The sequence below is a fragment of the Dermacentor albipictus genome, chromosome 2, assembly GCF_038994185.2.
Source record: "Dermacentor albipictus isolate Rhodes 1998 colony chromosome 2, USDA_Dalb.pri_finalv2, whole genome shotgun sequence".
Taxonomy (NCBI): domain Eukaryota; kingdom Metazoa; phylum Arthropoda; class Arachnida; order Ixodida; family Ixodidae; genus Dermacentor; species Dermacentor albipictus.
In genome coordinates this window covers 87966570-87992267 of record NC_091822.1, presented here as the reverse complement: position 1 = coordinate 87992267, position 25698 = coordinate 87966570, and the positions used below count along the sequence as shown (strand labels likewise).

The 25698-nt window shown below is 46.2% G+C and overlaps 1 protein-coding gene across 1 annotated transcript in view; it reads right to left on the bottom strand.

The window, feature by feature from the left end:
- Positions 1–5164: 5164 nt before the first annotated feature.
- LOC135901003 (signal peptide peptidase-like 2A) overlaps positions 5165–25698 on the bottom strand; it is a 48434-nt gene continuing 27900 nt past the window's right edge. The window contains exons 9-17 of the mRNA XM_065430631.1: positions 14679–14851; positions 14071–14167; positions 13407–13605; positions 11994–12068; positions 10762–10918; positions 10332–10409; positions 9099–9253; positions 6166–6364; positions 5165–5629 (exon numbers count right to left, since the gene is read on the bottom strand). Of these exons, the coding sequence (XP_065286703.1) occupies positions 5244–5629; positions 6166–6364; positions 9099–9253; positions 10332–10409; positions 10762–10918; positions 11994–12068; positions 13407–13605; positions 14071–14167; positions 14679–14851 (1519 nt within the window). The 3' untranslated portion in view covers positions 5165–5243. The remainder of the gene's footprint in view (positions 5630–6165; positions 6365–9098; positions 9254–10331; positions 10410–10761; positions 10919–11993; positions 12069–13406; positions 13606–14070; positions 14168–14678; positions 14852–25698) is intronic.

Here is a 25698-nt window from a genome sequence, read left to right as displayed (position 1 = left end):
TTGCCCCGAAATCCAGCCCGATTTAGCAATGTTCGAGCTAAAATGTCTTTTCGAGCGTGAATTAAGGACATTCTAGACAAAATCGAGCATGATTTCTGGCGCCGGGAGTTGTTTTGGTCGGCGGCACATGACAGCACGAAAAAATTTCGGGGGGGGCTGAAGCCCCATAAGCCCCCCCCCCCCCCCCCTGGCTACGCCCCTGAATGCAAAGATACAGTGGGATATACAAATGCGAAAATACGGCTTGATAAAGGACAAGAAGTGTCACTGGAAACAAAGTTCACAGCATGTGTACACAAAACCTCGCAACAAGATATTTAAGTATACGTATAAGTCTCCAATGACTCTATGTATGTAAGAAAACGTAACTGTATATAACGCGTCAAACAAGGCAAATAAACATATTGCACAATCATAGATTCACAGAATCCTAGATTCCGCCCCCATTCCATCCACTCCCCCCGATGTATGGCGCGCGACGGAAGGCGGCGCGCTTCCTGCCCGCTTTTTTCCTTTGCGCACACAAGACTGAGCCACCATCGTAGGCTCACCCATTCCACCTCCCCTCCTACGCTTTCACTCGCACATACAGCATCACTCTCGGACTTTATACGAAACATGAGGGCGACGGCGACGGCAGGAATGCGCCTGGAGTGTCCATATAATTGCTTTCGTAATAATATAATAAACGTATCCAGCAACTGAAGCGTCCCGTCGCCCATTACTTTCCGCAAAAGAAGTATCAAAATTGAACTTTCACCATGCGACGATTCGCTGCGCCAAAACAATGAATTTTTTTTCTGTGGGGCGGAGGCACCGGAATGAAAAAAAAAAAACGCATAGGAAAGTATGTTGGCCAGAATCGAATGCCTACGTCGGGCAGCTAATGGGGCTACGGAATTAATACCGAAGAAAACATGAGACGCTTGGCCCACTGAAAACCATACGCATACTGCTCAGTATCCTACACCGGCGAAACAAGACTTTCCGGAAAGGTTCCGCTCAAGGAACGCGGTGCAATCCTTCGAGTCCCCACAGTGATGGCGGCGAGCGACCATTCTTTTTTTTTTCTTATCTGCTGGCCAGAAAGCTTCCAAAACTCTGTCAGGTGAAAATACACTCGGCCAAAGCAAACCGAACGCCCACCGAAGTGCACCGCGCGGTGGTCGGGGCCATATGAGAAAAACATATGCGCTCTGGCTCGCTCTGGCAGCCCTTGGGTAGGGTAGCGAAAACAAAAAAAAAATTGAAGAGGCTCAATGTGTCCTCCGCGAATAAAAGTCAAAGTAGAAAAAATAAATAATGAATAAAGGGAAAATGAGAACCCTTTTGAGGAACCCGTATGGGTTTCCTTTGTAGCAATTGCTACGAACAGGTAGATGTCTATTTGCCCTTTATTCATTACTTCTCTCCACCTTGCGGGTTTCCGCAGAACTACTACGTCAAAAAACAAATAAGAACGTAGTTACTTTGGCTGGCTTTAGTGTCTTGACATGGATATTGTGGCGTAGGTTTAAAAAAATGTTGATATTTTTTTATGTGACATGACGGCACAAATGAACCACCCCAACGCATCGTCTCATTGGACCTTGCTGCGTGCTTTGTCATCTCGTCTGCTAGTGTGTTGATTTGGCTTGTCTCGTTGTATGTTCCGATGTATGACTTTAGAAAAGTCAGTGGGCCTTTGGCGTCAAATGTTTATAACATTAAACCCACAAAGTTCCGCAATAGAAAATTTGAAGCACAACTTTGGAAATGTCAATGGACGTTTCACATCAAGAGCTTATGAGATTTATACCCATAAAGTTTCGCAATTGATATCCATGCGCTCCATAGATTCCGTGGCCTCAGTGAGATGCCGCGGCGAGCCCGCTCACCATCAAAGCGCCCTTAAACTTTGTGCTCGGATGGCACTGCTTGGCGTTATGTGACTGCCGGTGTATGGGCGTTGCCACGAAATCCAACCCGAGTTCGCAATCTTCGCGGTTAAATGTCTTTTCGAGCGTCAAAAAGACATTCTAGATAAAATCCAGAGTGATTTCCGGCGCCGGGGGTCGCTTTGGTCGGCGGTGCATGGACAGCACGAAAAAATTTCGGGGGGGGGGGGGCTCAAACCCCATAAGCCCCCCCCCCCTGGCTACGCCCCTGGTCAGAAGGACCGCGTGGTGTCTGGTGACGAGCCACGGCATGCGCCAGGGGGGGCAATGTGTGGATTCGGCGAAGGCGGTATTGTGCACACGGAGTTGGCATTCCGCCGACGGCCAGATAGGTCCAAACAGACAAGCCTTGAATGGGACTGCTGTACGGGGTGTTGTGGCGCCGGCTCCCGAGTCCCTGGCTAATTGGAGGCGCTGCCGATGTTAAGAACGGCCTTGCAACATTGACCACGTGCGGCATATGCGGAGCGGGGGTCTATTCTTCTGCGCGTCCGGGAGGCAATCGGTGGCCATTGATGCTGGTTGCGGAGAAAAGACCGCGTGGTGTCGAATAACAGCTTACAGTGTGCGCTGTAGAGATGCAATGCGCATGTGAGGAACACATTCGGACGGCGTCGTCTTGAAAACACGCACTCGGACAACTTTGTCTTCAGGACAATAAGTTCGGATGCCATATACGGTCGTAAATCTCTCACGCGGACAAACCTTGAGTGCAGCTGCAGTATGCGGTGTTGAAGCCACGGCTTCCGAAACATTTGCGGTCTAGAGACGCCATCGGGGTTTGAGACCGCCTAGCAATATATTGTGCGTGCCTGGCGTGTTTTGCTGAGGCCGCTACTGACTACGTAAAAAACAGAGGGCAACGGAGTTTTGGAGAAGACGGAAAAGAGCTTAGTTTTCCAATATATTTACTTTTAAGAGTCAATCCATCCCATTGGGTTGTGGCTTAACAAACTTTTGACTCTCATTGGCAACTGAATCTGCAGGACGGGGCAACGGCCCTACCGCCCTTTTTCTTTGTCTATTGGGGCTATAATAATTGGGACACATGCAGATCCTCAGACTTGGATGAAATCAGGATTGCTGATAGATCAGTGAGGCTCCGTACTATGTACGTTAAAACAAGTCTAGGTTAGTCATTGAGACAGTCGAAGAGTGAGACTTTGTTTCTCGATTGTTCAAGTTTGTAATGCATTTGTTTTACCTGCCACTTATATAGAAAAGTTTACCTATAAATATTTCTTGTACATCTGATCTCCATCGCTTCCTGTCTGCACTCGATCAACAACTGCCGATAATCTTCCGAGAAGCTTCACGTTCCAACGGAGAGGCGAGGACGAGAGAACTAACGAAACTTTACTGACTCCAATGAATGAATGAATGAGAAACTTATTTCCACCGAAAAGGGACTGTCTGAGCCCGACCTCGGCATGCAGGCCGAGGGGGGATCAGGGACTGCCCCGCAGAATAAGGACTAGTGAAGTTCCTTCTTCATGGCCTCAGCCGCCAGGCAGATGGTTTGCTGCTGAACGTCGGGGTCTTCGCTCGGCAGCCTCCCAGGCTTTTATACTATCTATGTTTTGGCTCATCCCTGAGGAACCGGCACATTCGCAGATTATGTGGTCTAGCATACCCCTCTCGCCGCAATCTTTACATATGGCGTCATGTTCGTCCCGTCTGCGTAAGATAGACCCAAAATGTACCGGCTTGTAATCGCCTAAATCATCATCATCATCATCAGCAGCAGCAGCAGCAGCAGCAGCAGCAGCAGCAGCAGCAGCAGCAGCAGCAGCAGCAGCAGCAGCAGCACCAGCAGCAGCAGCCTGGTTACGCCCACTGCAGGGCAAAGGCCTCTCCCATACTTCTCCAACTACCCCGGTCATGTGCTGGGGTAGTTGGAGATCGCCTAAATATACGCGCCTAGTTCCAGGAGAGAGACCAATCCTGAGGTGGAAGGTTTCTCCTTTCGAGTTTGTAATGTTCACTGATTTCATGGTATGTGATTACACTCTCTTTCATTCCCCCCCCCCCCTTTGGGCTGTTCTGAAGCCGCCCGGTGGTAGAGAGCTCGGGCCTGCTCGTGTTCAGCCTCATTGCCTGGGACAGATTCGCACGCTGGTATCCATCTAATGGATATTTTCCCACCATGTGTGTTGTATTTGCGTAATATGTGTTTTTAATTTCTGCTAACTGAAGCTGAGCTCCATGCCCATGAATCGAAATTAAGCTTATTTAACCTAGATACCTTTCTAGCCCATACGAGATAATACTGACACGTGAACTTATCTTTCCTCTGTGACTGCCGTTGACCGGCTAACAAACTTTAAAAGTTATTGCTCGACGCAAGACGCGCCTGCATGTATCGAAAGTTTCTGTAATGTTATCGATGGCTCTATCCATTGCCTGTTGTCACCGAGCTTAACCTTGTGTAATCTGATTGTGTCCACGATGCGAATTGTGTAATAGTTTCTCAAAGGCATGTGGGCTACGGCGATTACGCTGCAACGTTCAACGAGTCATGCATGAAAGCCGGCGCGCTTGACCCGATATCAGATTTCGACGATCGCTGACTGTGCTCGCCGCTATCGTTGTGCTTTGAGTGTGGCTGTTTTTGTGGGCACAGGTTCACTCAATAAGGAGTTAGTTTCGTGATTCACTGTTTTCTTCACCTTCAATGTAACATGACGATACAGATAAATGGCGTATCAGATCAAAATACCGGCTTATTGTTAATACAATGAGTACAGAACTCAAACATACGCTTAAGTACAATACATATTTAGGAAGCCGTCCAATACGCAACACAAATAATCCAAAGTGAGACATCAATAGCACGATGTCTTTCTGTAACCGCTAAATACCGACTCTGAGTGCAGCTGCCTCCCAACATTTCTTTAAAATTTTGTATTCTAGGTCATCGAATCATTTCTCACAGACACACAAACATACACACAAAAAGGAAACGACCGAAGAGAATTCCAGTGCGCTGCCAATACCACCCAGAATGCAGCTAAGTATGCTCAATGAAAGTGGTAGGCTACTGCTCCGTTACTCGGATTCCCTGCTGGTTGTATTTCGTTTCCATATTGAATTTCGCGTGCAAACTGAGCCATCTATACGCCAATGTTACGTCATACATTTCGGAGTACTTCACCCGTGTTTGAGCCGTTTCGGCGCGCAATAATTTTTCTAAGGCATTTTTTTCTCTCTGCGAATACGTAAACTGGTCACGATGAACAGATAGCTTTTTTTTCGAATTTGTCGTACACTACAAAACCACCCGCGTGGAAAGCCCGCTGTGCTGGTCTACGCGGTTGACGGGCTGGTTGCGTGCGCGTTCGCGGCGTCTCGGCGCAGCCCGTTCTTCCTCTGGTTGCTGAGCACGAAGCGAGAGAGGCGATCCTCCCACGTGCTGTAGTAGGCCAGGTGCAGCGGGACGCGTTTGTGCGAGGCCGGCACCACGTCCGTGGCCGGGCACTCGTCGGAGGCGAAGACGGCGGCGCAGGACCCATGCGTCCCGGCTCGCACGCGCTCGGCTTCGCCCGTGCCCGCGGCGAAGTTCGGACTCCCGACGCCGTGCGGGGACGCCGCGATTTCCTCGTCATCGGCGGCTCCGTGGCCGTCGCCACCAATGTTCGAGCTGCCCTCGTGAAGCCGCAGGTTGCTGTCCTTGGAGGAGCCCGGTTCGTCCCCTGGAGACACGAATAGATTTTCCGTAATGGGAAGAGCATCGAAAAAGGAACTTTCGGGCCAAGCACTGAGGGAACAGACGTAAGAAGGGAGACAGAGCAGTGCTGCGCCAAAAGAGAATCACTGGGTGGGACACCCAGTCATTGTGAAAGAAAGAAAGAAGAGACGTAGAAGGAAAGAAAAACCTAATATCAACCACTACATTAGGTTGGATGACTTACCGGTGTATTTGTAAGAGTACAAAACTAGAACTCAACAGCAACCTCAGTTTTATAGCAACCGGAATTTAACAGCTTGAATAATTTACCATAATAGCCTTCTACCACACAGTCTCGGTTTCCTTAATCATACACCTCCTGTGAAACGAAAGCTAAAGTGGTTCACAGAGTGAGCGAAATATTTGTGGCGTTCCAAAGCTTGCCAGTGATTTCTCTGGTGTTTCGACATCGAGCACCTTCAGTTGATGCAAATAATAATAATGACAATAATATTATTGAACGATCTCAAATCAATGCACTCCCTTAGTGTTCTCCGTTACCTTGATCCTCTGGATTCTTGCTCCTCGGTCTATGTCTCTGCCGCCCCTTGGCGCCCACGTCGGCGGCACCCTCAGCGTTGTCCGAAGTGAAGTTATCAGCTGAATTGCCGCCCTTGGCTTCGGGTCCGCCTTGATTGGGTTGCGGTGCCCGTATCTTCGTATCGCTGTCGCACCCGTCTTTGCGACCGTTCTCGCCCAACTGTTACGCGAATCGAGGAACGAAGAAAAATACCAGGCAGATCGATTATGATTGCGCTAATGGAATCGTACAAGAGCGACCAGTCCAAGAACTACGTTAGCAACGTAATAAAAGCACACGCTTGCGGGGAAAGGCCCCTGTGACCACAAACAATACGACCTAAAACTGCGTACTGCTCTTGCCGCAACTTTATTTTCACTGCTGCTAACAGCGATTGCCGCTAGCTGTATGCCACTCTCTTAATGTTCTCTTTCGTGCGAACGGCACCGACAAAAGACGCAACCAACACTAGTGCGCCGTGGGTATCGTGTGGGCCTTTCGTTTTGTTTCTCGTTCCTCACGCTGCTAAACAAGTTTAGTTATTCTCGCAAACTGTCGAAGGTTCCTTTCCCATTTTTTTTCGTTCCATAACCTGTTCTAAGGCACTGGTCGATATCCCGCGAATGGCGTAGCTGATCCCTTGATCGCTTTCGCCGATATGGCTTCCTTTTGTGTACGCTGATCAATTGATCGAGCATAACAAGCTGTGACGAAAGTAATGACACACAAAGTGCAACTGGCAGAATGAATTACTAATTGCGCGAGACGACGCATAGCACGTCATCTTATGCTTACGGACAGAATTCTACCACGAGTATTATCATTCCTGTTCGTGTTTGATGATTACCATGTGTACGACTAACGTAAAGCCGCTAAGCCGCAACCCACCGTGGCAGCGTAGTGCCTTTGGTGTTCCCCTGGTAAATCCGAGGGCGCGGGATCGAATCCCGGCCAAGGCGGCCGCATAGCGACGGGAAGAAATGCAAAAGCCGTGCATTGGGTGCAGGTTAAAGAACCCAGGTGATCAAAATTATTTCGGAGTCCCACAGAACGGCTTGCCACATAGTCATATCGTGGTTTTGGAACACAAAACAGAAAATAACTAATACGTGAAAATTTTTGAGAAAAGCCATACTTGAGGAATAGAATTGGTATGCTTACATATTGATAAATTGCGGCTCAGTACATGGTTACTTGCGAAACATCTTTTCAGTGTCGTTATCTCGCTTTACCATCACCAATGACCAACGATTTGCACAACCTCTTAAAAGCAGCCACTGTACTACTTCTGTGCACACTCTTACAAACTCTGTAGAAGAAGCATAAGGAGCGGATGTCAGGCCGAGGGCAAGCTAACCATCAATTTGAGGCGTAATTGACTCACATGGTAACTGACGCCCCGAGAAAGTACAAAATGGTGATTTAAGTCTTGGACAAGGTCAAATCTTCTATAACTGCAAAGCTTTGTTTTCCAAGAACCGTGTGCGTTTCCTTTGCAGCTTCGCCATTAAATTCATCTGAGGCCCACTTTCCTCTTTACCAAGGACGGGATTTAATCCCGTGACCTCGTGCTTAGCGCCGCAAGGCGATAGCCAGTAAGACTTGTGGCAGTAAGTATATGTCACTACGTATGCGCCCAATCGTGGCCAATGTCTCATAATGTGTATCTATTCGTGTACACAAGCAGGGCAAGAGAGCAAGAAGTGATGAAGTCGGCAACAGTACATTGAAGTTGGCTATCGGGAAGTGAACATGAAGCCGGCAACAGGAGCAGCTGAGTGTGGAGCAGCAACTTGCAGTTAAAAAAACTAAAGCCTGAGCATGGATTGAGCCAGAAGCTTTGAGCTGCAGTGAAGTAGACAAGTTGGCAACCCAAAATTGACGAAGTTGGATGGAGCGAAGTGCGTCAGAGTACATTCTATTTGCGTTATGCTGCACAGACATTTCCTTTTGCGGAGTTTCGTCTTGCGCAACACACACAATTAACATTTGTGCAAACATAAAGGAATCGTTCCTTGACATCAGTTACCACAGAAACGCGGGATCCGCCGATTTTTCTTTTCTTTTTTATGCGAAGCATATTACGAGAGCTCAACCCAGCTCCTCAGGCGCGGCGGTGTCGCCTTGAATACCACGTGACACCGTGACGTCACGACAGAGGAGAAACTGGGCTCCAACTCGCGCCGTCGCTCGCGGCGTCGCGAGCAGCTGCGCTTGTTTCTAGGTGGCTTTGGCTCAACTCTTGCAAGATGGGCTGGGTGGGAATCGAACCAGGGTCTCCGGGGTGTGAGACGGAGACGCTACCACTGAGCCACGAGTACGACGCTTCAAAGCGGTACAAAAGCGCCTCTAGTGAATGCCGTGTTGCCTTAGATACGAGCTGTTTCTAAAGCTCAGGCGTGCGTCGCTTGCTCAGGCGCACATTTCGTTGCCGCGCCGAACGCTGCGTTGCTCGACGCTCACCGCGTCCAATGCGGGGTGCGTAGTCGCTGCGCCGTAGCCCATTGTCTTACACCCCTTGGCGGGTCGACGGGAACGCTGTCGCGTTCCACTCTTGAAGGCGAAGCAGAGTAACGCATGAGTTGTTTCTTCGTCTAGCCGAACCAAATATAGCCAAGCAACAGCAGTTCACCAGGCTAAACAGTGGTTCAACAACTAAAATAAAGGCTAGTATGCTTCGCATCCTGGGCTTAACCTTAGCTAAGCCACAGCCATTTTTTTCTACGTGAAACGTAACGCCTGTAACGTTTCATACAGAGTCATGGTTCGGACGTCACAACTTAGCCCTTCGTTCTCGCTAGCCACGATCTCAGATCGCTCGCAGCCTTTTCGGAGACGCTTTGAAGGGCAGCCATTCGCGCAGTCTAATCGAGAACACGTTGCAAGTGCTGGCAATCAGAGGCGGCGCGCGCACCTTGACTCCGTTCCAGATTGCGAAGAGGTGTCCCTTGTACCAGGCCGTGGTCACCGTCGGAATGATGGTGAAGGGCACCAGGTAGAGCAGCGCCGGCTGAGCGTTGTGCATCAGTTCCAGCGCCAGGAACGTGGTCACCATGCCCATGCCGTAAGCTGCAGCGATGGCGCGCGTTGAACATGACCACCTCTTCACAAACACTCACATTTCAGCGCGTACCGATTTTCATCTATTCCCCCTAGGTGGCTATCTTTATCTCAAACTGTCCTCTACAGCGCTACGCCTCATGTCCTGGCTCAAAGCGGTAACCTTCCACTGCTCCCTCCGTTGAAGTGATTGTAATGCTTCCTTGCCGCTCTAATATCAAGCGAGACTGTATACAAGACAAACGGAAGCATGACGCTTATACATATGTCAAACACAGTTGCAACATCAATCGAGAGTATGGTAGACATTGCCAGCCTGGTGAAACAGTTTCGATTCAGGGTCAGTGCGAAAGGTACATGTTCGGAATGTAAGAGACAACAGCTGCGATGGTTCAGAGGTTACGGCGTTCTGCTGCACAGCACGTGGTTGCAGGTTAAATTACCCGGACCGCTTTCCGATAGAAATAGAATGAAAAAATCGCTCGTGTTCCGTGCTTTTAGCGGATGGAAAGGAACACCATGGGCGCCTTGCACGAACATTTAATACCGAAAGTTATAACGAATTTAAGAACGCGTTCTTGCGAGCACTAGGCGTTGTCTGTGGAACATTTAGGAATGCGTTCTTAAATTCGTTATTACTTTCATTATGAAGTGTTCGTAGAAGCCGCTCTAGGAGTCCAAAATGAATCCACGACTTTCCATTACCGAGTCCCTCGCAACCTATTGGCTACCTTCTGGATAGTACGTTATACAGCGTAATTGGATTTCATTTCGACCTCCTAAGGGTCCTTGACAACTGCAAGTGACAACGGGACGATGTACCTGTTTATCTTTACGAGAATAAGCCATCATTCCAGTTGGGCGTTTTAAGTGATGTTGTCTGAGCAACTATACGCTATCATATTTGAAGCATCCACGGTGACATGAATGCACCAGACACAAGGAAGGTGACACTACGAACAGCAGGAAGCGTTTTATCTTGTCATTATCCTTGTGTCCGTCATGTTAACGGGCCAACTAGAGAACAGGTTCTACTAAGCAAATAGGTACCAGCGAAAGGTTGCTTACCAGTGGAAGTGGTACTTACAAAAACAACCAATATAGAAGTAAAATCTTCTGCCCAGCGCGAATAGGTCGAATGTGTGGCAGTAGGATATCAGCATACCTGCGGGAGGCAGTGAAACATGGAAAACAACCCGAGATTGAAATAGTGGGGGAAAATGATTTCAGAACGCCATGTTGCCCAAAAATCCCCCGACTGCACGCTGATGCCATTCTACAATATCGATTTTTACAGTGGCGAACACAGCTGGAGTTCTCGCTAATGACCGGCCACTAATTGGGCGGAAGTGAATCACCGTGACTTATGACTACGTATATATTTACAGATTGCATAAACATCTGAGAATACAGGCACACGGCAGCAAATAGCCTGCGATCAAAAATTTTCATTTTTGATCGCAGGCTATTTGACCAAAACGCTCGAATAGGTTTGTCATCACGCCCAAGTTGCTTGCCTGGTGCCAGTATGTCTCCGAGGCCCAAGATGGAGAACTTCATCTGGAAGCATTTGGAATAGATGCTCCGGTAAATCCTCGGGAACTTGATAACCATTGGCAGCACCTCCTTGACGCCGGAACCTTTGGCCACTTCGACCATCACGCTTTCGCGGTTCTGCGAATGCGAACGTTAAGGTTGGCCTAGACTGCGATTTTCCATCTTGATGTGGTGTCTTCGTCTGCCCGTTTCCATTATGTTCGATTGTTTCGATACTTTCATTGAATGTCAAGTAGATTACGTGCAGTTAAGTTGTAAGTGAACCCACTCTCGAAGCAATGGTGTGTCAGTCACCCAGAAGCGATTTGCGCCCTCACAAAGCTGTGCAGTACGAAGTAATGTCCGAAGAAAAAATCAACAGACTGGGCCACTCTTCCTTAGGAAAGCAATAGAAAATGAAATAATAAAATTTCACGAAAAAGATACGCCTAAATCAAAGGCTGCTTCCAGGCTGCTTAACAACTCCAAGAAGCTAAAACAGAGAATAAGGGTCATGCGCTGCACTTTGCCTTCCACTGTCGAAACGTGCGAGCAAAGTGCTACTATTCAATTCGAACAGGCGTTGCTGCCATGCATATCAACTTCGAGTACCACTAAAGAAGATCACTGAATCCAACTATCGTAATTAGCTTTCAGAATCGCACTGGCAAAGGAACCAGCTTTAAGTCAAGACACGTTAATACCTACACTTCTTTCTCTTATCCATTGCAGTGACCCGTCATACGGACGCCGTATACGGTTCCAAGTTACATTTACAAGAGTTTTACCTAATTGCGCAGATCTATGAAGGCATGATACAAACGAAGCTGGCTCTTTGCATAATTCGCTTTACCACGCATACGCACGATGTGCGCCCGAAGTTGTGCAAGCAATCATGCACTCATCTGAAAATAGGACCTACTTTACGCGCTCTCAGAAAGCAGTCAGTCACGCATACGTGTGGGTATTTGACGTCCCGCATTAAAAGACATGCTCGCGAATAGACGGACAACATTAGCTATCGTACCACATGAAAATTTTTCCCTTTTAGCAAGGGTAATAGAGGCGCTTCGTTATGGCGCTATCTTTCGCAACCATTGCGGCGGCACGGCTCAGCACCATTTAACACAGGCGTGTGTAATACCAACTAATACTAGACCCATCTAACTAAAAGAAACACACACATCACAGTGCGCTTGACAGTTTGTCTTACCGCGCGCAAGAACGGCGTAATGAAGACGAAGAACACGTCATAGACCAGCAGGAGCGTCAAGAGCAAGGCCAGAAGCTGCAAGAATTTAACCCCAGATGACACTTTCGCACTCAGACATTACGGTGACAGTATGAGGCGAACACTGCAAGAGCACGAATCGTGAAGAGGGCGGAAGCAGTCTTAAACACGGGCGAAGCAGGAGCGGTCGGTCGATCTTTGCCAAAGCAGAAATGAATATCCCTATAATAGATTATCTTTACTTTCGGATTTGTCCGCTGTATACAGTGGATTAAAGTTTCTTAGATTTTTCATTTTTGTTTTTCTAAGGCGTTGCTGGGCAGAAAATTTTCTTAAGGGTTTGCCTTTGTGATCATTGATTTCTGTAGAAATGTCTTACATTGTCGTTTTCCCTGAACAATACTACCTTACGGAGGCTGTAGGTTACTTAGTTCGTAAATAAATAAAATAAATAAATAAATAAATAAATAAATAAATAAATAAATAAATAAATAAATAAATAAAAAGTGCTTGCAACCAAAGGGATGTTTCGAAAGTGCTACGTCCCGGAGAGATGTACGGCCGCACTTTTTCTCTCTCTAACATCTGCGGTGGGCTATAGCCACGAGGTTCTATCGCAGTTGGTGCGAAGAAGCATAACACTTTTTTTTAGACAGTGACAAATTTTAAATAACGATATACCTTCGTATTTCATTACGAAGTAATTTTTAATAAAAAAGCTGTGTTAGCTAAACTTTAATGCAATTTTTAGTGCTTGTCTTTCTTTTTCGAACCATGCATCCCTTGCCGGTGGTTTGCCTCACATGCTGCAAAATAATTCCTTATCGCATAATACAAGACCGCCGCACAGTCAAGCGGCGTTCATGAGGCATAAAAGCTATGTTCAGGCAACACACGACATGGCACCCGATAAACAGCATTAAGCGGGCCCTCCTTAAAGTGAGAAGAAAATTAGCCCATGGTGAAAACGCTTCATGTATGGGATGACGAGGCGGCCATTCGTATTTCTGAGTAACCGAATCTAGCGCTTTTCATAAAATGACTGCGCACAGACTTCACTTGCAGGGTGTTATGTTGCCTGTCCAAGAACAACGGAAGCGTTTCCTCGCAGTTATAGCCATTGAAGGAGACATGGCTACCTTTCTTGCAAGCAGGGGATGTAAGCGTCAAGTCTATTACCGTGTACAAACACAATTTCTTATTCAGACGGCATCTATGCTGAGTCTCCATGGGATGCGGGGAAACGAAGCCCATCTCATTGTTCGGCCCATTAGTAAGTCAGCGTCTAGTCGACTTTATGCCCGCCCAGTCTCCTGTTGGTGAAACAGCTATGTTTGATATTCATCCTACACTGTCCAAAACAGTTCAAGTCGCATGAGGCGTGCATGCGGGTACCTTGAGGTTGGGCAAGTGGAAGCTCTTGAGCATGTTGATGCAGAAGGCGACGCCTAGTAGATCCTGAAGGATCCAGCCGAAGGTGTCGTTGCGGCGCAACAGGAACCAAGCAGTGGCCACGGACATCCCGAATGCCAGCAGCGCCAGCTGCCTCACCTCCATGCGCGTTTGGCAGCATGCCGCCACTTGCTTCGGCACCCTGAAGCAGTGCGAAACGGATAGGGTGGGGCGATTTAAAGCAGTTGTGACGCGCAGCGTGTACCGCCCTAAATGAGGCAGCCCGACATTAAAGTGCACTAACGTCATTTCATGGCGACATTTCGTGTGACTGCATCCCTCATTACTGTGAGCACAAAACCACGCGCACATTCCTACAGCAGGAAGTAATCACTTAATATCAACTAAGGCGATCAGCTAGTATGCTAAAGTATTCATTTTTTTTTTCAAGACGCAAGAAAAGAAATTAAGGGTACACTGAGTATGGGGTCTATTCGCGCACGCACGCATAGGCACGGACGCTTCTAGAGATGTGGCAAGGCTGAAGTCTAGAACAGAAGTGCAGTTTACCTAACGCTTACGAGCGAAACAGTTCCGCAATAACTCGCCTCGGGTGATGTATTCGAGCTGCACAACTCCTGAGAACAAAGCTGAAAGGATATCTCACGGTGATGTGCCGATGTTGATTCGGCTGACGAGTGGCTCCAGGCAGGAAATCAGGGCGACGGCTGACGCCATCGCGAACATGACCACCATGAAATGCACTGCAGTGTGTGAAAGAGAGGCAGCGGGGTTGTCCTTCTCCGCAGGAATTTAAGTACCTTTATCATTCTTTTGCGAAGGAGTAGCGCAGTATCTGCCAATGTCCAAGTCACTGAACCATAAAGTACTTGCGCACTGCAGGGCACGGTCCACAGTAGCAAGGAACGTAAAAATGTAAAGCACGAGCGAATATTTCCCTCTCGCTAGTACATAATCGCTAAGCTTGGTAGCAGGTGACTTGTGCTCGGTAGCTCTGGCACCTTTCTGCACACTTGTGCGGTGCATAGACATACACCTTCAGCCGTTACTTGCATCTACAGCGACAACTATGTGGCAACCGCATTTTGCCGCACTGTGCATACTCCAAGCCCTCAAACTTCGACGCCTGCATGACTGCTGGCGCGCGCATATAATTGATTGTTCCATTACACTCAAAATTTATTTTAGGAGTGCGTCTGGGCACACCGTATACTGCGAGCTCTGTATAATGTGATGTTCCAGACGTGGGCTCACCCAGGTAGCGGTAGAAGTAGTAGAGCACGAGCAGCATGACGCTCATGTGCATGACGAACATGACGATTAGCTTCGGAGATACGGCCACCGAAAATTCCTCCTCCATCTCGTTCATGCTCTCCGTGAAGTCCGAGCGGTCCATGGGCACGCCCACGGACACGCTGGAATTTCGCCTGTAAGCAGGAGCAACATCGCCAACCGAGAAGCTAGCAACGAATCAGTACATTTTCGAATAAAATTCAGTTTTGCTATTCGAAATGAAATAAAGGCCGACAATTCAGAAGTATACGAATCCGCAACACTATGCTAATATGAGTTCGTAAGTGCAGCAAGCAGGGCAAGCGAGTACACGTGCAATTGAATGACAAATACTGAAGAGTTATTTGCAGAGCAAAGCTGCATTGTATTATGATGTAGCTTTCCGTATACTGGGTAGATAGTGGACGAATGAGGGTATCGGAGCAACCAAGTTTTGGCAATTAGCACAGTTCTTCGCAATTCTCTGGTAAGCTAAAAGTAGGGGCTTCATGTTGTTTTATTTGAACACGTTGGTTACACAAACCAGTCTCGTTGAGACGATTTTACTAAGGGACGACAATACTCCGCGAAATTGAATGCAGTTTGAAAATGTAGACGAGAAGACAGGTTTAACAAAACCCGGGGTCCCAAAGATAACACGGACGACGACCTTAAAGCAGGAACCACGTTAAACGTAGAATAGTTAAATAATTACCAAGAAAAACTGAGACTCATGTTAGCACTGATAACAATACACCTATAGAATAAGTTGAAGTTCAGTAACATCGGCCAGTCACAGAAGGAAAAGAAGACAATGGAAAGCAATTAGGGCAACGTTTCGTGTACGTCTTGTATAATTCCCGCGTAACACGATTTTTACAGCATCAAATGCATATAACCAACTACGCAAAGTATACTTACATGTGTGTCTACATAGCTCAAATATAATTAATATGTTTATGGCTTCCTCGAAATTCATTAGAGTGGCATTGCCAGTGTCGCTATGCTCCATTTTAAACATCCTTCGTATGTGAGCGTGGTATTCTATCTGTCCACTTTCGATGTACGAATTGATGCACTTCACAGTATCGCGATATCTATTTGCAGGATGGAAATAAGTTCGAAAAGTGAGGAATTAAATTCACTCATCATCCCTGCCCTCCGGAAGTGGATGTCCAGCGAAGCTGTCGAAAACCATCACTAAAACGGCTGACGGGGTTACGCAATGTTCTATTGCTTTAGAGTAGTGCTAGTAATGGTAATTTCGAATAATGGTAGTAATGTGAGTAATAGTAATTTTGATAGCATGCCACTGCCCATAACAGTGCTGTGACAACATTGAAATCAGTGGAAACCAGCCTACTACAGGCTGGTTATATTATATATGAAAAGTTGGGGACGTCACTCCCCACCCACGAGGCGGCACCTTGTGCAACACTAATGTTTACTGATAAACGTATGGGGGAGCGCTACGTGCTTCGTCTTGTAATCAGGAGAACCCAATTATCAGTTATGTGGTGCGGATTATTGTTTGGGCTTGTCCTTTATGGAAATGTATACTGTTTTGTGTGTTGTATGCGTGATTCCAAGGAATGTAAGCACTGTTGGCTTCGCTTTGCTGAGTGCTTGTAGCCTCTGCCTTATGTGGGTACATGAGCGACTGCATTCATTGCTCACTTAGGGGATAAATCCATTGAAGGCGATCATTTCTGTTAACGGATGCACACGAAAAATGCCGATCACCGAAAGGTTAACAGTCTCGCTGTAAAAAAAGGAGGTGGAAGGACACAGCGTGTACTCCTTTTTTGGCCTCCTTTTTTTCATAATGAAGAATCAGCAGCGTCAGAAGGAGGGCAACTTAGATGATGAATTTTGTAATTATGCAACATTATGGCCGAAACTCGCTCAGCCCGCCTTCCGGTCGGCACTTCGCCTTGGTGCTCTGCTCGGCCTTGCGGATGGCTGTGCGGTCGTCTTGAGAAGCTTTCGCAAATTTGCACTTCACATGCCTGGTCGTCTCTCCTTGGCTGGACCGAGGTGGATGCGATGACATGACGGTAAACATCGCCCTTGCTCAAAGAAGGGGTGCGAAGCCTAAGCTACAGCTGCATCAGAAACAGACATTTTTTTCTCGTTCTTGTGATTTTCACTACAATTATCTGCACCCACGGAAAGAGTCATCGAAGGTAGCAGGTCAACCTGCCCTTCCCTACCTCATCAGTGAGTACCATAGAGTTCCATACACTAATTACTAGAGGGAACTCTGGCGCTAGGGTGTGCGGGAGCTGCAAACAGGGCAGTTCAGCCAGTATGGCAATTAAAGGAAGTACATGAATTTACCTAAACTTCGTCCTTCTGACTTCATACGGCTTCGTAAACTCGTCATTTTCAACAATGTATTGTGTAATGAACACAGTACCAAACTAAAATAACCTTATTCAACTTGTTCGAACAGAAGACCTCGGAAGCAGAAGTCCAATGCACGCGTCCGAATTACGCCACGGACGCCTGCATCGACAAGCGGCATAGGATGTCCTTATGAATTTCTCGTGGGCTAGTCGGTGCAGTGAAACGCTTGGCGCGTTTCGGTTTGGCCACCTCGACAGGCTGCAGGATGCAACTAGTATCAATCGGGTGTGGTCTCAGATTATTTCGCACTTAGAAAAGTAAACATTTTGGGACAATTAAGGACATTCAAGGCAGATAAAGCGTATAATAAACAAAGCCACAGGAGTGCCTGAATCCACAAGTACGAAAATCAAACAACTACTTGTACGTCCCATCATTCCCTTGGGGACTGAAGGATCGCAGCGCCCGAGTTTCCTTTAGTAATTATTGTATGAAACTCTATGGTGCGTGCGACCGCCGACTTAAACAGGCGGAGCGCAGGAAGTGTGTTGTGCTCTCGCGAGCGCCGGAAGAAATATTTCAAGCCATCGACTTCGTGATCTGAGCACGAGGTCGCGGGATCAAATCCCGGCCATGGCGGCCACATCTCGATGGAGGCGAAAAGCGAAAACATCCGTGTACTTAGATTTAGGCGCACGTTAAATTACCCCATGTGGTCCAAATTTTCGGAGTCCTCCTCCACGGCGTGCCTCATAATCAGAAAGTGGTTTTGGCACGTAAGACCCCATAATTTAATTAACTTCGTGATCTTGCAAACGAGAAGTCATTGCAATTGCAAATGAGAAGAACATCACATACACGTGCCTTTTAATCACGGCACATGTTCATGGTGTGGCAAAATGAGAACTGTCCGATCGGCCCAACCAGCGTACGCGACTTGTATGTGTTCTGTGTACGCGGTTCGTTGCCACGAAGTGGTGAACGCCATTCCTTTAAAACTTTCATAAGTGATGCTAGGATCGGCGGCGATAAGGTTTATTTCATCGTTATTGCTGTCATTCCTCGTGTGCTACTACGTGTGAATCGTGTGAGCCGTTTTATTGGCTGCGAAGCGCAGTGGTGGCCGCGACGTCCAAGCTCTCGTAGTTCGTAAGATACAAATCGCATGACGTGTTCGCAAGATGCAAATGATATATATGTGCGATGTGTCGCAGCGAGGCAAGGCGTAAAAGAGCTCGTTTTGCGCGGTATGCGTGTGCCCAGTAGTTACCTGTGCATAAGTGTTGCCGATGCCATTTTATGTAGTACCCCGATAGAGAGCTCCTATCGCACCGACCTTTTCTGTTTACTATATTATCGTCTGTTTTAAAATTGTTACTGCACTTATGAAGATACTTCTGCCACTGAAGGGAAGTCATTGAACATCTTGATAGTTACATACATAATGACACAGAGCGCTTTCGTGAAATCTGCTACGCTGAGAGCATTAATGCCATGAATGCAAATTTCTTGCAGCCTTTATTTTTTCCAGGCGAACATTGGTCTGAAGTGCAGGAATTTCTACACTGCACGAAATAAACACCTCTATATTTTGGGATGCAAGCCGCTTGCCTACCCAAGAACCCTTGGTTTTTTTTTTTCTGGTGACCAATTGCATAGGCTGTTTGCGCAGACACCAGTGACATGGTCGATAAATATTATAAGTGAGAACGCGGTGGTTCCTTTCGATTATGTACAAGCTTACGCTTACGTGATAAAAAGTAACCTGCATATGAATATAAGCAAGTAAAACTGAAAAAAAAGGTACATCATAATGATATTCTGCTAGCACCGAGCAGAATCACATGAATGAAATTTGGCCGACAGTTCTGCCCCACTCGCTTTCCATGGTCGCCTTAGTAATGCATACAGAGTAAGCAAAAGGAAAATTTGCCGTTACTGTGTAGACACACCCTAATTCATTCTGTTGTTCGTGTCACCCATTTTCGCACGAGCCTTCAGTCTAATTCCACTAAACTGTGCCTCTACTACCCGAATACTCTACTTGGAACGTGGTTTAGTTTTTATCCTCTCGTTGATTCTGCCGACAGGTGGTGTCAAATAATGCGCTTTCAGATGACTTGTGCTGGCAAAATGTGCCCATAAACTATTTTTCAGGTGCTCTTACATCAAGCTGTAAGCGTAGTGCCACCGATCATTCGTGGGTTTAAGATGTTGGATTCTTCGCGCGGCCGCCTCGTTTATCTTTATTTTGCACAGGCCACACTTTCACTGATTAACTCAACCGTTTTCAGTTGCGCTGACAGATTATGCGTTGTCTCTTTGCATTCTTTGGAATGTTCACGACCATGGTGTGTTGTGCCTGTAGATTCAGCTGCTATCACAATATAAAGAATGCCTATTGCTTCTTATGAGGATATTCGGAACACAAATTCTCACAGAAATGTCAGCATTAGTTATGTGATCGAAGCAAGGCAATGAGGACGAACTGCTGGCAAAATTTCAGTGGCTCGGCCGGCAGATCATGTGCTTCTTCTATTACGTTAGCCACACTGTTCTGGTTAGTCTGTTACATATTTATTGACATAAACTTGCTACCCAGCCATCTAAGAAATTGTCACAACAACAATTTCAAAGCCTTAAGCACGGACACTTGTTTTTCATTTCATCATTGCCTAGAAGGTATACCTGAGCCCAGCTTACATCAACAACATTAGCTTAATGAAGTTAAGGGTTTGACGAAATCTCATCTGGCCGGGAAGTGACAGCATAATAGGAATAAAATACAGAACTCCGACCAAAATGGGGTTGTCAAAAATTTTCGACCTTTCGGCTTCCACACGGAAGCCTTGCTCACTGGGCTGAGAGGCAAGAAAAAAAAACTTCAGCTTAAATCTGCGTCAATAATCACTTCAGGCATGTTACGTATGTTGGCGGGATATTGCCATCGTTTCGATTAAGCGTGTGTGTTGTTGTTTGGATAGTCAGGGATTTCAGATACTGTCGCTTTGTCCAGTTCTTTTCTTGGGCGATGACTGAAGCTTGGTTCCAGTTGAACTAATGCTGCTTGGCTTGCGCGCGCTCAGCGAGCGCACTGGAAGTGACTTATTTTCTTTTTCACATCGTTCTTGTGCACCTTTAGGCGCCGCTCAACATTGTCACTTTAACCAATATAAGCATAATTGCAGTCCGCGCGCGGTATCTTATATACAGTGCCAAGAAACCTTTCCTTTCTTAGTTTGTTCTTGACGTTGACAAGCTCGTTTCGTAACTTGCGGCTGAGAACACGGGCCACTTGCACGTTATATTTACGCAGGACACGTGCCAAAGCTTCGCTGATGCCGGGAACGTACGGAATGGCGGCGTGGCGTTGGCCGGAGGCATCACGTGGTTCCCTAGGGCGCAAGGCTCTGTTTTCCGAAGAAGCAATAAAGCTTTTTGGGTAGCTGAACGCGCCGAGCTCACGTCAAATGCAGGCGAAATCAGAAACCAAATCTTCTGGCTTACTGCAAATCCTTTGGGCTCTGTATTAATGAGAAAACCACGGACCGATTGTGGCACACGGGGTTACAAAATTTTATATAGTTTATATATTTAGGCTGAAGGGTTTTGCCTCACAGCTCAGTGAACAAGGCTTCGGTGTGGAAGCCGAAACGTTTAGAATTTTTCGAGAACCCCATATTAGTCCGCTTTCTGTATTTTATTCCTACTATAACATTAGCTTAACTTATGCATGCACTTGACTCACTGCATGTGAGAAAAAGAAATCGTTGCATAGGAATAAGTTCTGTACAAAATACAGTGCCTACTTGTGTCTTGACTGCATAAAATGCGATGTTCATTGGACAGGCGGAAGAACACGTGAACATGAAATGTATGCAGACCTTGGGATTACGCGTATGTGTGTGTAAATAAAACAGGACAACTTATGCTAAAAGGACGTCGTACAAACTGGAACCCACCGAACATATTTGATACAGTATTTAGCTGGTCTTATATAGACTTTATCACGTTCCGTAGTTAAAATATTTGCTACGTGAATGTAGAACTTATGCACTGCAGCCGCGCTTAACGGGAGAATACGTATTTTAAACCAATAAAAGTGCTTCATGTAGCAGCTTTTTATTTAGCCTTTGCCATCGCTTATTAGAGTGGTCAAGCGGACTTATTATCACATCGGAGTTCGATTCACATTTCAATAACTTCAAATGTGAATGAGACAAATCTTACGAACTTATCGTTCAGAACGACGCAACAGCACAAGTGGGAATTAAGCTTTAGAGTAGGGCCACCATCTCAGCTGGTTTGTCACGATGCACTTACCTGCAACTTTTTGCTTTATATTTAGTAGGCTTTCTACTTTATGAATTCACAGCTTTCATAACGTTTATTGGTATAATGAAGGCACGGCACACATACATTCACTGAAGGAGACCCCTGCACATGCAGAGCTGAGAGAAATTATGGATAAGTTCATAAACATAAAGGCAAAGATAAATCGAACCATACATTTTCACATTGAAGGATACACAACCGGTAATACATGTATATTCAGAATACCTAATAAGCACGATGTTTGGAAAATGGAAACGTGTGAAACCGCAAACATGCATGCATTTTGAATGTTGACTTAAACAAATATTCCAATTTGGACTTTCGACCTTTGTATCGGAGCGTAGAATAACAAAGGATAGGTGTAAAACGGATGTTGTATCTACAGGTTTTCCCGCTCAGTTTAATCCAAACGCCATTGAAAGTAATCCAGGTACCAGCCCATTTAATCTGAGTGCCATCATTTTTTATCCCAGTGCCAATAATTTAATCCAGGCGCCACCACATTTAATCCCAGCGCCATCCGAATTAATCCGCGTGCCAACTCATTTAATCCTTGCGTCAGCCATTTTAATCCAAGTGCCACACATTTTAATCCCAATGCCAGTCAATTTAATCCTGTTGGAAATTGATTGAGAAACGAATAATACTTGCAGAAGAGCTCGTAACAGGAGTCATGAATGCCGTATATTCATTGATGTGATCACTATATTGGCTTCAGCACTATAGGAGCACAGTTTCCACGCTACCCGTGTTGCCATGGTTGCTTCAGAGACACTTACGTGTGTTATACCGCTCGCTCATTACCTCCTTTTCGAGTCGCATTTCCGAGTGACAAGAGACTCACATAAGTGAGGCAGAATCGTGACGGATATTAAGCGACTTGGGTTGCGATCATGACATGCGATTTCCTTCGCTATCGTCTTGCATATCGATCGACATTGTTCGCAAGGGTAAAAACTTGCTCACCATTACTCAGGCACTTGGCATAATCACTAACCGATTCAATACTGCTCACTAATCTTGTATTTTGCATGCACTCTTATGCTTCCGTCATGCTTACCAAATGAAATGGTTCTGAAAATGTAACAGCCTATCCTTGAGTGACACGATTAGCTCACTTGTGACTCGCTCGACGCCACCGCCGTCGCACCTCTCCTAACCTGCCTACTAACATATGAAAGGAAATCGCTTTCAAAGCTCAAAAACATGCTCCCTATCAATGACTCAAGTGACGTGATCACTAGTGACTGGCGTGACGTCACCACGCTTCTCACGCATGCGCTATCCTAAACTGCCGGCACGCATGCATATCAAACGAAGTGGCTTATAAAGGGTAATAACCGGCTCACTATCACCCAGCCAATGACATGATCACTAGTGACTCACGTGACGTCACCACGGCTCTCACCCAACCATGCACTCTCCTAACCTGCCGACATGCACATCAAACGAAATGGCTTTTAAAGAGCAACAACCTGCTCATTATCACAAAGTAGAATGAGGTGATCACTAGTGACTCACGTGACGTCACTACAGCCTTTTTTTTAATCCCTTCGAGAAAGTTTTCTCCAAGTTTAAATGTCAAGTTAAGCAGTACCTCAGTTAGCGGCGCGACGCAGTGCTGGTGACTGCACAAGGAGTCACACAAAAGGAGCACAGGCGCTCATTGCTTGTAAATGCTGCACAACACGCAATGGCACTTGTTCAACGCGTGGATTGCGCTGCATTTGATAGGCACAACCCTTCGTTTGTTCAGGCTGCGCTTAGAGAGGAGGAGATCTCGGTTTGTTTCAATAATCCCATTCAGGAAGTGCCCTGGTATCTTGTGAAATTAAATACCGCATCTAATAAATTACATATTTTCGTTCAAAGGATCTCACCTTATCTTTGTACATCTCGTGTTGAGTGAGATGTCTCATAAAATACATCACAACACTATTTTTCGGTTGTACTTCTTGCAGTCTATCCTCGAGCTTTAGGAGAAAAGAATGCGCACTCAATCCCACGCATCCGAGATTCAGCTATTCGTCAATTTTGCACTTATATTTGATTAACGCGAGGCAACCATCAAAGTCTAAGCCTATACAAGGATATTTTCTTTCGAGGTCGGTAGCATGACGAGGTTTCTGGCAATATTACAACCACCGTTCCATAATGACCAATTCATTTGTAAGAAAAAGTTGTGGTTCAATTCACATATTTCGCCTTTTAAAAATATTTTTATACTATTGCAGCCCTTAATAAAGAGTGCGTGCTAAATCTTCTTCATGGGGACGTCATGTGACTCGCCATCATAACACGGTTTGCGCGTGTCAATACATCTCTTCTCTAACCCGATATCTTGAGCGAGTTCCTCGGAACAGCGCATTGTAAGTCCATAGTGATCACGTAATGGTAATGAGCGATAGTAAGCAGTTACCTGCCCATTGAAAACTATTTCTTTTGATATACGTGCCGGCAGGTAAGGGGAGTTGACGCTCGCGTGCGAATGCAGTGACGTCACGTGAGTCACTAGTGATCACCTCATTCTACTTTGTGATAATGAGCAGGTTGTTGCTCTTTAAAAGCCATTTCGTTTGATGTGCATGTCGGCAGGTTAGGAGAGTGCATGGTTGGGTGAGAGCCGTGGTGACGTCACGTGAGTCACTAGTGATCACGTCATTGGCTGGGTGATAGTGAGCCGGTTATTAAACTTTATAAGCCACTTCGTTCGATATGCATGCGTGCCGGCAGTTTAGGATAGCGCATGCGTGAGAAGCGTGGTGACGTCACGCCAGTCATTAGTGACACGTCACTTGAGTCATTGATAGGGAGCATGTTTTTTAGCTTTGAAAGCGATTTCCTTTCATATGTTAGTAGGCAGGTTAGGAGAGGTGCGACGGCGGTGGCGTCGAGCGAGTCACAAGTGAGCTAATCGTGTCACTCAAGGATAGGCTGTTACATTCTCAGAACCATTTCATTTGGTAAGCATGACGGAAGCATAAGAGTGCATGCAAAATACAAGATTAGTGAGCAATATGGAATCGGTTAGTGATTATGCCAAGTGCCTGAGTAATGTTGAGCAAGTTTTTACCCTTGCGAACAATGTCGATCGATATGCAAGACGATAGCGAAGGAAATCGCATGTCATGATCGCATCCCAAGTCGCGTAATATCCGTCACGATTCTGCCTCACTTATGTGAGTCTCTTGTCACTCGGAAATGCGACTCGAAAAGGAGGTAATGAGCGAGCGGTATAACACACGTAAGTGTCTCTGAAGCAACCACGGCAACACCGGTAGCGTGGAAACTGTGCTCCTATAGTGCTGAAGCCAATATAGTGATCACATCAATGAATATACGGCATTCATGACTCCTGTTACGAGCTCTTCTGCAAGTATTATTCGTTTCTCAATCAATTTCCAATAGGATTAAATTGACTGGCATTGGGATTAAAATGTGTGGCACTTGGATTAAAATGGCTGGCGCAAGGATTAAATGAGTTGGCACGCGGATTAATTCGGATGGCGCTGGGATTAAATGTGGTGGCGCCTGGATTAAATTATTGGCACTGGGATTAAAAATGATGGCGCTCAGATTAAATGGGCTGGCACCTGGATTATTTTCAATGGCGTTTGGATTAAACTGAGCGGGAAAACCTGTAGTAGTACATTGTGAATGCGCTACTAAAGTTGGGCAAGACATAGCCATCAGTATGCAATGTGTTCGACTGGTAACCATACGAATGTCTTACGCATTAGAAATCCTGTGCACTGTTCAGGCTGATCTCTAAAGAGCTGATTTGAGAAACGTGTACACCTGAGTATTATGCTGCTCTTCAAGGTATCTCCGTTTACTTAAATTTACTTCGATAACCTATTTATTCACCTGTTTATAGCTGTAAGCCACAGAGAAAACCACAGAAAGCTACCTGCATTGTCACTAGGAGGCTACAATGTAAATATATGTGTAACGTCCTTCCTGTGCATCTGTGTATTCTTTCACTCTAAATGTCAAATGTCACAGCAGCAAAGCAGACCCTCAACCCTTACATTTCCCAGGCTTTTTTGCATGATAGATATTTATGCTTTTAAGCACATTCTGACAATAAATTGCACCCCCTTCTTTTCAGAGTGATGGATAGGGATACTCAAATTATGCAAAACCACGCTGTTCCAGCGAGCCTGCAGGAATACAGCAGCCCCTGCTGGCACCGTATAGTTCAAATGTAAAAGAGTGAACGAGTAGTAAAGAAAGCAGCTGATGATAAGGGACACCATTTCTACATTACATTACATTTTCTAAGACGCATGCAAAGTTGCTTCCAATGTACTGAATT